The 12,243-nt window shown below is 49.0% G+C and overlaps 1 protein-coding gene across 1 annotated transcript in view; it reads right to left on the reverse strand.

Moving 5' to 3' along the window:
- Window positions 1-5,161, reverse strand: part of LOC133340702 (endothelin-2-like) — a 37,826-nt gene extending 32,665 nt beyond the window's left edge. The window contains exon 1 of the mRNA XM_061549090.1: window positions 5,026-5,161. Coding sequence (XP_061405074.1) covers window positions 5,026-5,089 — 64 coding nt within the window. The 5' untranslated portion in view covers window positions 5,090-5,161. The remainder of the gene's footprint in view (window positions 1-5,025) is intronic.
- Window positions 5,162-12,243: the final 7,082 nt, after the last annotated feature.

The following is a 12,243-nucleotide window of genomic DNA, read 5'->3' on the forward strand; positions in this document are numbered from 1 at the left end:
CGATGACTGGCACCAGCGGTGCCAAGATCGGCCTCTGTGGAGGAGGCTCGTGAAGGACACTGATACTGGGCAGCTGGAGGCAGTCGCCCTCCAACAACAACGGAGGGCAGAAGAGCGACGCTCACAACAACGAGCGCAGCGCCGGGTGGCTAAAGCACAGCAAGTTGGCACAGTAGGGGGCAAAGGTGGTGCATCAGCCAGTCGTCTCAGTCGACCTGTGGCACCTGGGTCTACCCCGTGACCTGCCAGCGGGCGTTCGACACTTCACGTGGCCTCAACGTGCACGTAGCATGGCACAAGCATCGTCGTGACGTCACCGCCACTCAGTGGCGAATGGCGGTTGTTGTTGTGTGATTGAGTGTAGGTTGTATTTTCTCCCCCTGTTCTGCATGGGTTTCCTCCGGATTCTCTGATTTCCTCCCATAGATAATAGTCATACAATGTAACTAGTGTTGGCCAAACGTCCGAATGTTTGTAAAGTTAACTGCAAAATTACTCAGTGGTGATTACACACACGGCAAGATCGCCTCCCCTCCCCCTCCTGTGAAAACTTGCCAGAAGCCTCCTGATAAAAAGTCTTCACTCAAGTGACGTTTTCCTGGTTAAACAAGAATCGGAATAACAAAACAACAACAAATGTAACGTGCGAAAAGGCATCACGTATTGTACGTAACCGCGCACGAGTGCGCACGTGTCTGTCCGTACGTGCGGGTTCGAACAGACTTCACGGGGCCGAAGTCGCGGACTCAATGGCTTGCATCGGAACAGTTCGGGACAGAGAGTTGTGTAAGTTGCACGCGAACCCTCCGTGCCACCTTCACAGGCAGCGCCTGTGGTAATTGACGGTCGTAAGGCCATGCACATACTCTTTGGTTGTTTCGGTAAAGTCACGTAGGTATAGAATAGAATCAACTAAATCACGTTTCCATCGCAACACAAGCGATCAAAACGTCGTGATTTATTTTATTTTCTACCTACGTGACTTTTACCGAAAGAACCAAAGAGTATGGATCCCTGCAGTCACGAAAACTCCAAATCTACCGTGCACATAAGTTGAAGTTCTTTTGCACCGTACGGAGCCAACTCTGCCAATCGGAGGTGCAGTGTTGCTCATTAAACCCGACTGCTCCCCACACCGTGCAATTATGAACCATGGTTCCACGTGCAGCCGCGACTAATGATTATTTCACACACATGCCAGTGCACCCCTATACCTCCTATTATGGGGATAGGGTTACCTATGCTGGTGGAAAAGCAGGGCCTGTCCGATCGTGAGAGATCGAGTTCAGATATTGGCCAGAGTCCCCTACGCATTATTGTTCATGTCGCCCTCGCCCAGTTGCATTTGTGTCACATGGACGGGAGATGGTCCCACCATCATATGGCTCCGAGATGTGGACGCTGGCTGCAGAGTGACCTGCGGTGACATCGTAAGCAGGGCAGGTGCGTAGAGCGTGACGCGACGGGGCCTGAGCGAAGTTGAAGCGCTGATCAGAAGTCGACGACTCGCACTGTGGGTGGAGGCGATTTGAAACGGAACGGATCCACACCTCCCGACGAAGCCCTGGAGGTCAACGGAGACCTCGCCGAGACCTCGCCGAGACCTCGAGCTCGCCATCAACGTCACGGTCGCCCTGGCCTACCGTGGGTCCGTCACAGCGACTCTTTGAGTCGGTCGTCCGGAAATAAACAACACGTTCCGTTCTATTGAGCCGGTGGTCGAGGCAAGGCCAAGCGCTTTTTTTTAATCTGACCGTAAAATCGCCAGCGATTCTCCCGATGTTGTCGGTACGACTCGGGACGAGGCCGTATGCACAGCGAGGACCGCAGGTTGACGCAATTTTTATAATTTTTATTGGAAATTTAAATTTAGCGTTTCTTTGGAAAATGTGTGTTTTACCACTGGCAATTTTTATGCCCAATGTTATACTTTTTTAATTCCTTAATTTCTAAAAACTTTAAAATATCCATTTTATATTTGAAATTATACGATTTCTTCATTCATGTATTCAATTTTATAATCCATTTATGTTTCTCTAATGTGTTTACTTTTGTCACGGAAACGGTGTGTGGTTTTCATTGATGAAACACGACTTAAGAACTTCTCAGCTTGCAGGGAACTTAAAAATAAACTGAACTAAAATCAAGTGATCTGCGAGCAAACTGACCGCACGGAGCCGTGAACAGAGACGGCCACAGCCAGAGGCTCGTTTTGGGATCAGAGCCCAGGCGATGAAGGCGCTTCACAGGGCACGTTACACACCTGCAGCAAGATTTACACCAGAGGTCATACCCAGAAACACTGTACGAGTACCATGAGACATCTCCTTTACCAGTGGCTAAATATATTAGTAGGGTTTTACTCTTTCAACTTCAAGGACAGTGCATATTATTATCATTATCAGAGTTGTTTCTTTTTGTTTGCATTTTGACTGCTCGTGTTGTGGTTATTGCAAACATGATGCCTTGTATAAAGGTGTCAGTTTTTGTACCAGTTGAAAGGGTAAAAACCTATTACTACTGCACGAGTAGTTGTAGCTTCTCCCCGTGGCTCTATGTTGCTGCGCGTGAGTGTTGTGGGATTGTGAGTGAGCGAGGGCTCCTGATTTACATGGCCATGCCGTTTATGGTCACAGTCAATGGACCAATTTGTGGCTTAAGAACCTCACGTTAAAAGGGCTCATTATTATCCAGCCTAAGCTTTCAGACTTCTCAAAATCAGACTGCATGACAGAGCCCTCCACTAGCTCCCAATCCAATCCCGGATCACCCGATTCACTGTCTTCGAGATCACCCACGAACTTGCCGCTGTCCGCCCCTCCCCCTCTCATCTCACTCCCCTCCGAGCACGTGTCACTCCAGCAACCAAGCTTTTCGCTGAGTGGAAAGTCGCTCATTCTCCCAATCTCCACCGCTGTGCCCATGGCTCTGGAATTCGCCAATTCCTCAGCCGCCTATACTGCTGGCTCCCTGCCCCTTGTTCCAATTCAGTCTCATGGCCTTTCCTTTCCCCTCTGCCCGTGCATCTCTCAGTGCGCATCTTTGAGTGGACACCTGCATGGGCTGGGTCACCACCACGTCCGCCACACTTGCGGCAAAGGAAAGAACCCCACACACACCTGGGAGGCCGACCCACAGCAGAGACGGAGTGATGAGATTAGCTCGCCGGAGTCGCACGGGATCGCAGATGTGGCAACGTTGCAAGGAGTGGCTACGAAGGATCGCGAGCTCCTCATCCAGCGGTGGATAAGCACGTGGTTGATGACGACGACCGCCGGGGGGTGGGGAGTGGGGGGTGGGGGTGGGAATTTGAACTCTTGACCGATCTGAACAAGAGCCGCTCGGCGGTGAGCACGCCGACTTGGCACGCGAGAGCATTTTATTACTTTACACGCTTTTATTTAACTCACTCTGTCTGTTGTTGCTGTTGTTGTTATATCCTCAAATCTTGTAACTCAATTTTAACCCACTTCCCAATGTGGTATCGACTGCAAACTTCGTATACTTATGTCTTACTGATGACAATACTATATTCTATCATTAAAAAAAGAAAAATATTAGAACAAATATTTTTACACGCTTTCTATTAACTCACTCTGTTGTTGTTGTTGTCGTATCCTCAAATATTGTAACTTAATTTTAAACCACTTCCCAATGTGGTATCGACTGCAAACTTGGTATGCTTATGTCATACTGATGACAATACTCTATTCTATAATTAAAGAAAAAAATATATTTTTCAACAATCTTTTTTGTATGATATGTTTCGTCTTGGGTCTAATTGTCCACGCTCAACCGACGTTGGCTGTAAATCACCACGGCCCCTTTACGTTAAGGCAAGCTTCGGGGCCACTTCATGGAGTCGTGGAGTTTTGCCATTACTCGTACGGTTCATGAAAGCGTGTTGTTATAAAGTATTTTTAAACATTACTTATTTACGTTCACTCGGCAGCGCAGTGCAGCAGCAGCAGCTCACGGAGACCATCACGGCAAAGCGATCCCAACTGAACCTAAATGCTGCAACACACACTTAGTGGCTTTCCTGTATTCGTGATGCGCTGATGTTACCGCTAAGGGATACACTCCGCAATGCTTGCCCGCAGTAACAAATAGCAGTGCTAGTACCGTAGTAACATGCGGTCACTTGTCAGTCCACTGCTGGATGAGGACCGGCCCACGCCGTGCGGGGGCTATTTTGACCATATTCTTAGGTTTTTTTTCGGTAAAGTCACGTAGGTAAAAAATTAAAATTAATAAAAGTAAAATAAAAATAAAATATCGTGCTGTGACGGTTCCACCTGAAGACGGAAGCTTGTGTTGCCTCCGAAACGTCGTGATTTTTCTTTTATTTTTATTTTATTAATTTACATTTTTTACCTACGTGACTTTACCAAAAAAACCAAAGAATATGAACCCTTGCATTCACGAAAGCTTCAAATCTAGACATATTTTGACCATACTTCACCACGCCGGCCAATGAGGAATGGTACAAGAGGAGAGAGGCATTGCCATGGGAGTGTAGAAGTAACGCACAGCGCAACAAGCGACTTTGCTGCACCGCCCTTCGCTGCCCACCGCCTCATCCACGGCCGATGGCTTCTCCCGTTTTGCACGGTGGTCGCTCATCCAAGAAGCAATACGGGTCCCAGCATCCCTCGAGATTGAGATATTATCGTCATCGCCGCGATGGCCACGACTTGTCTCCATCATCACTGCCTTCGCCATCATCATCATCATCGTCGTCATCAATACCAGAGCTTCATTTCAGCCAGCTCAGTGTAACCCCGGGGAAATATTCCGGCGCCCGGCACGCCACATCCAGTATGCACATCTCGCTATGGCCGGAGCTACCGCTCGTCACGTGCCCTAGCAACTTGCTCAGACATTCATTCTCTGATCAACACCACACACAAGCTTCGTCGTCGTAAGGGGGTGTGCACCAGGCTGGCGTCTACTACAGATATCATCGTCATCGTCGTCAGAATCATCGTAATCATCGTCATCGTAATCATCGTCATCACTGACCGCACAGAGTCGAGGCCAGGAGCATCGCGAGGCAGCAGCAGCAGCAGATGACGCGGACCTCCATGGGCGATCGCGGTTAATGGGATTGCTGCTGTCGGGTGGTTCGTCTGTGTCGTCGCGGGCGCTGAGACTCGCGGTGGCGCGACGCCGTCTGGTTGAATGAAGCCACGTGCACGCGCCACGTGCACGCGCCACGTGCGGAGCCGGCGGCGTGGAGGTCCCCTGCTCAGAGTGGCCGTCTGCTTCTCCGTGTGGCCGTCTCCTTCTCCGTGTGGCTGTCTCCTCCTCCACGTGGATGTCTCCTGCTCCACGTGGATGTCTCCTGCTCCAAGTGGCCCTCTCCTCCTCCACGTGTCTGTGACCTCCTCCACGTGGATGTCCCCTGCTCAGAGTGGCCGTCTGCTTCTCCAAGTGGCTGTCTCCTCCTCCACGTGGATGTCTTCTGCTCCACGTGGATGTCCCCTGCTCAGAGTGGCCGTCTGCTTCTCCAAGTGGCTGTCCCCTCTTCCACGTGGATGTCTTCTGCTCCACGTGGATTTCTCCTGCTCAAAGTGACCGTCTGCTTCTCCGTGTGGCCGTCTCCTCCTCCACGTGGATGTCTCCTGCTCCGTGCTCTGTGGCCAGGCAGATGTGCGCGGGCCGTGAAGTGTGTAGTGATGCTGCGAGCGAGCGAGCCAGCCAGCAGCGCAGGGAGGAGGAGACGCGCTTGCAAGATCTCCTCCCCCACACTCTCATCTCCCGCAGGTTAAGAGCCCACCCCTCGCAAACCTGAGCTGGGAGACACCTACCGTTTTATCCAGATTATAAGACGAACTTCCACATTCCCCCCCCCCTTCCTTATGTATTTTGATGAAACAGTGTGTGTGGGTGTGCGTGTGCAAGAGACCAGAGTTGTGTAACTTTATTAACACCGTGCACGCATTTGGAGTGCGTCTTATTTTCCGCAGCGTCGTGTAATCTGGATAATTACGGTGCTTGTGCAGCGAGTCCAACTGAGTCACAGATGTTGTTCCTTTTAGAGTCAACACATTTATTGTAACACCGTGACACGAAGGGATAGCTGCCCCTTCACCAGATACAGCCCAGGCTAGTGGCCACCCAGCTAACTACGCTATGCAGAGGGGTTACTGCTACGAAGGGACGGGCCCTCACTCGGGTCTGCGACCACGTGTTGATACCTTGTAGGACATAGAGCTTCCAGCTTGTAGACGTTGAGCTTCCAGCTTGTAGATGTTGAGCTTCCAGCTTGTAGATGTTGAGCTTCCAGCTTGTAGGTGTTGAGCTTCCAGCTTGTAGGTGTTGAGCTTCCAGCTTGTAGACGTTGAGCTTCCCGCTTGTAGACGTTGAGCTTCCAGTTTGTAGATGTTGAGCTTCCAGCTTGTAGATGTTGAGCTTCCAGCTTGTAGGTGTTGAGCTTCCAGCTTGTAGACGTTGAGCTTCCAGCTTGTAGATGTTGAGCTTCCAGCTTGTAGGTGTTGAGCTTCCAGCTTGTAGACGTTGAGCTTCCAGCTTGTAGACATTGAGCTTCCAGCTTGTAGGTGTTGAGCTTCCAGCTTGTAGGTGTTGAGCTTCCAGCTTGTAGACGTTGAGCTTCCAGCTTGTAGACATTGAGCTTCCAGCTTGTAGGTGTTGAGCTTCCAGCTTGTAGATGTTGAGCTTCCAGCTTGTAGGTGTTGAGCTTCCAGCTTGTAGATGTTGAGCTTCCAGCTTGTAGATGTTGAGCTTCCAGCTTGCAGGTGTTGAGCTTCCAGCTTGTAGACGTTGAGCTTCCAGCTTGTAGGTGTTGAGCTTCCAGCTTGAAGATGTTACGCTTCCAGCTTGTAGACGTTGAGCTTCCAGCTTGTAGGTGTTGAGCTTCCAGCTTGTAGACATTGAGCTTCCAGCTTGTAGGTGTTGAGCTTCCAGCTTGTAGACATTGAGCTTCCAGCTTGGACGGTGTTGAGCTTCCAGCTTGTAGATGTTGAGCTTCCAGCCTTGTAGACGTGTGAGCTTCCAGCTTGTAGACAGTTGAGCTATCCAGCTTGAGATGTTGAGCTTCCAGCTTTAGATGTGAGGCTTCCAGCTGTAGACAGTGAGCTTCCAGCTTGTAGACGTCGTGGAGCTTCCCAGTGTAGATGTTGATGCCCTTCCAGCTTGTAGGTGTTGAGCTTCCAGCTTGTAGATGTTGAGCTTCCAGCTTGAGGACGTGGAGTTCAGTTGTAGGATGTTGAGCTTCCAGCTTGTAGATGTGAGCTTCAGCTTGTAAGGGTGTTGAGCTTCCAGCTTGTAGATGTTGAGCTCCAAGACTTGTAGATGTTGAGCTTCAGCTTGAGTGTTGAGCTTCCAGCTTGTAGTGTTGAGCTTCCAGCTTGTAGATGTTTAGCTCCAGCTGTAGGTGTTGAGCTTCCAGCTTTGTAGGTGTTGAGCTTCCCGCTTGTAGCTGGTGAGCTTCCAGCTTGTAGGTGTTGAGCTTCCATTTGTAGTAGATGTTGAGCTTCCAGCATTGTAGGTGGTGGAGCTTCCAGCTTGTAGACGTTGAGCTTCCAGCTTGTAGACATTGAGCTTCCAGCTTGTAGGTGTTGAGCTTCCAGCTTGTAGACGTTGAGCTTCCAGCTTGTAGACGTGGAGCTTCCAGCTTGTAGATGTTGAGCTTCCAGCTTGTAGACGTTGAGCTTCCAGCTTGTAGACGTGGAGCTTCCAGCTTGTAGGTGTTGAGCTTCCAGCTTGTAGACATTGAGCTTCCAGCTTGTAGACGTTGAGCTTCCAGCTTGAGACGTTGAGCTTCCAGCTTGTAGGTGTTGAGCTTCCAGCTTGTAGACGTTGAGCTTCCAGCTTGTAGACGTGGAGCTTCCAGCTTGTAGATGTTGAGCTTCCAGCTTGTAGACGTTGAGCTTCCAGCTTGTAGACGTGGAGCTTCCAGCTTGTAGGTGTTGAGCTTCGAGCTTGTAGACATTGAGCTTCCAGCTTGTAGACGTTGAGCTTCCAGCTTGAGACGTTGAGCTTCCAGCTTGTAGATGTTGAGCTTCCAGCTTGTAGACATTGAGCTTCCAGCTTGTAGACGTTGAGCTTCCAGCTTGAGACGTTGAGCTTCCAGCTTGTAGACGTTGAGCTTCCAGCTTGAGACGTTGAGCTTCCAGCTTGTAGGTGTTGAGCTTCCAGCTTGTAGACGTTGAGCTTCCAGCTTGTAGACGTGGAGCTTCCAGCTTGTAGATGTTGAGCTTCCAGCTTGTAGACGTTGAGCTTCCAGCTTGTAGACGTGGAGCTTCCAGCTTGTAGGTGTTGAGCTTCCAGCTTGTAGACATTGAGCTTCCAGCTTGTAGATGTTGAGCTTCCCGCTTGTAGGTGTTGAGCTTCCAGCTTGTAGACGTTGAGCTTCCAGTTTGTAGACATTGAGCTTCCAGCTTGTAGGTGTTGAGCTTCCAGCTTTTAGACGTTGAGCTTCCAGCTTGTAGGTATTGAGCTTCCAGCTTTTAGACGTTGAGCTTCCAGCTTGTAGACATTGAGCTTCCAGCTTGTAGGTGTTGAGCTTCCAGCTTGTAGATGTTGAGCTTCCAGCTTGTAGATGTTGAGCTTCCAGCTTGTAGGTGTTGAGCTTCCAGCTTTTAGACGTTGAGCTTCCAGCTTGTAGATGTTGAGCTTCCCGCTTGTAGGTGTTGAGCTTCCAGCTTGTAGACGTTGAGCTTCCAGCTTGTAGACATTGAGCTTCCAGCTTGTAGGTATTGAGCTTCCAGCTTTTAGACGTTGAGCTTCCAGCTTGTAGACATTGAGCTTCCAGCTTGTAGGTGTTGAGCTTCCAGCTTGTAGATGTTGAGCTTCCAGCTTGTAGATGTTGAGCTTCCAGCTTGTAGGTGTTGAGCTTCCAGCTTTTAGACGTTGAGCTTCCAGCTTGTAGACATTGAGCTTCCAGCTTTTAGGTGTTGAGCTTCCAGCTTGTAGATGTTGAGCTTCCAGCTTGTAGGTGTTGAGCTTCCAGCTTGTAGATGTTGAGCTTCCAGCTTGTAGGTGTTGAGCTTCCAGCTTTTAGACGTTGAGCTTCCAGCTTGTAGACATTGAGCTTCCAGCTTGTAGGTGTTGAGCTTCCAGCTTGTAGATGTTGAGCTTCCAGCTTGTAGATGTTGAGCTTCCAGCTTGTAGACATTTAGCTTCCAGCTTGTAGATGTTGAGCTTCCAGCTTGTAGACATTGAGCTTCCAGCTTGTAGGTGTTGAGCTCCCAGCTTGTAGATGTTGAGCTTCCAGCTTGTAGATGTTGAGCTTCCAGCTTGTAGGTGTTGAGTTTCCAGCTTGTAGATGTTGAGCTTCCAGCTTGTAGACGTGGAGCTTCCAGCTTGTAGATGTTGAGCTTCCAGCTTGTAGACATTGAGCTTCCAGCTTGTAGATGTTGAGCTTCCAGCTTGTAGGTGTAGAGCTTCCCGCTTGTAGATGTTGAGCTTCCAGCTTGTAGAATGCAGCGACCCCGGTCCCTCCTAGGGACCCACCTTATATCCCCCGACGGTCGTGGCTGCTCCGCCCTTGGCCCCGCCCACCTTCTGGAGCCTTCTAGCTCCCGCCCGATCCCATCTCGAGAGCTCTCCCCGGACACGTGATCACCCCCTAGTCCCCCCACCAGGGGGCCTCTCTGTGGAGACTCCAGATCACGTGTCTCTTTCAAAGGTGAGCTGGCTACAAATGATAGCTCAACGAAGTGGCTTATCATGTGGAAATGTATCGCAGCCAAATACTCTTAAATACATGCTGATTATAAATGTGGAGGGAGAAAACCGGAGGACCGGGAGAAAAATCCACGCGACCACGTGGAGAGAGAGAGAGAGAGGCATGCAAACTCCAAATATACAGCAGGCATCGTCAGGGTCTGGATCGAACCCGCGACCTCCTGCATACCAGGCGAGGTAGTTAACATTTCGTAGCCACCGCGGCGCCATGTTAGACGTCGCTGGCCGGGAATCGAACTCGGTTGACCGGGTTCAGAGAGCAGCGTGCTCACCATTGGGCCACTACTCCCAGCCCACAATAAGAGAGGGCGTGATTATTGTAACTTGTCAGGCTCCACGTGGCCATGACTGTTGGCATTAAATACGGTTAACAGGCTCTTGAGTGCGTGTTAGTCCAGGGGAGCCTTGCTGGGTCTCAACTCTTCTCAAGTGCTTGCCACAAACGAACCACAACACTTGGCCGATCTCGTGAAGGTGCATCAACCATCATCACGCGAACTCCGCTCATCCTCGCTGCAGCAGCAGCAGCGGCGGCGGCGGCGGCTTTTGGCGAATCATTGAACAAAGATGACCACCGCATTGCGTGGCGCGCGCTTTCAGATGCCTTGCTTCCGCGGCCGTCTGGAATGTTCTTCCTTCTGATATTCGGGAGCCACTGGGAGCTATGCCGCTGTTACATCTAAATCGATAACTAATTTCTTTAGAACCGCAGTTTTGTGTTTGGTTTGTTGTCCTTTCCCCGCACCTCCGAATATCACGGTTGGGTGTGTACGGTGCTGAAAGAAGTGAAACGTGCATACGTACGTACACACCTTTAAAACTACACCTGAGACATCATTTATTTTTAATTGCGTTTTGTGTTTATTTCGTTATCCTTCCCTCTGCACCTCCCTATACTAACACGGTTGGCTACATACGGTGCTAAATAAGTTCAACATTCGTATACATCGCTGTCAACCCCACGGTTTATCCGTATTCTTGTACAGGGAAATTGAGTGTTCAGGTCCATACGGTGTACAGTCGTTTCAATACGGGCACAAAAGTGTATATTTGTTGTGTTTCTCCCTTGTGATGGGCCTTTGTAGGATGAACTTTGAGATTTATAAGGGCACGGCGTGACCCACAAGGCTTGAATTGGTCTGTAATAATGTGGTCAGCACTGATAATTTACTTCTATAATGAGCAAATAATGTCTGTGTGTCCCGCGCGTGACGTCACTCCACGTTGGCCAGTCCCCCTCATTAATAATCATGAGCAAGTGACGTCACTCCACATCAAACAGCCCCCCTCATTAATTATCATGAAGAGGTGACATCTTCCAAATGGACACCCCCCCCCTTAATAATAATTAGCAGGTGACGTCACTCCACAGGGGGGGGGGGCGAGGCGCCTCCTCCCCCCTCCTCGGCGTCAACTCACAACCCTCACTGCAAAGGCAGAACCCTCACGTCACGTGATCTCCGTGACGCTGTTGAGACATCGAAGTAAAAAGGACGTCGTGATGAACAAGGGATTATAACCCTTACATGAAATAGGTCTGTGTCACCGCGCCGTTACTAATTGCACACGAATTGATGCAATGAATATCACAGTCGCGGCAAGGCCGTAGCCATGGAGTCAACATTGGGGGGGACCAAATCTTCCAGGGGGTCTGGGGGTCCCAACCCAAAAAATATCTTCATTTGAAAATTAATTTCCTGCCTAAAATGAAAAAAATTCACTAACACATGGGATGGACTTTGTATTTATTTTTCACAATAATGTCTCAGAGTGTATTGTATTACATTGCTCTGTTTTTACTTTTTTTTACCATTTCTTGTTTCATTGTATGTAATGGCAGAGATTATGGATTCATAAAGTACACCCATAACCACAATTATATAAACATAAATCTATGCATTGATTTATATGAAGACAAGTCCAGATATTGTGGCCAAGGTTAGCAAATTGTTGTTTTTATTTACATAGCATAGCAATTATAATTTTATAACAATATATTGGGGGAGACATTTTGAGCATGTTTGAATATTATAATTACGGCCTTCCGTCGCGCTCTGCTGTTCGCAAGTTTCAGATTTACTGCAATACACCTGTCCTTGGACGAGCAAAAGGCGAGTTATCATTATAATGAGTTTACAGGTTTTGTATATAGTACATACCTCCTATTAGCACGGATAAACTTGGTGAAAGATACCGATCTCCTAACCACTGCGCCACCGCTCCCCGCGCGAGCCGTTAAATATTAATGTGAAAATTCACGGGTGTGTGAATATTAAATTCTTAGTTCTTTCGGTAAAGTCACGTAGATAGAAAAGAAAAATAACGAAATAAATAAATAATAAAAGCAAAAAACCCACGACGTTTCGACCGCAACACAAGCGGAGAATGTGAACATATGAATATTCATGAGTCTTAAATATTAACGAGTCATAACTGTTAATGAGCCAGTGAATATTCATGAGTCTTAAATATTAATGAGCGTGTGAATATTCATGAGGGTGACGTCACGCGCGCACCCCGCCCCCCACC

Source organism: Lethenteron reissneri, chromosome 10, assembly GCF_015708825.2.
Source record: "Lethenteron reissneri isolate LAM-NWPU_2019-01 chromosome 10, ASM1570882v1, whole genome shotgun sequence".
NCBI classification, from domain to species: domain Eukaryota; kingdom Metazoa; phylum Chordata; class Hyperoartia; order Petromyzontiformes; family Petromyzontidae; genus Lethenteron; species Lethenteron reissneri.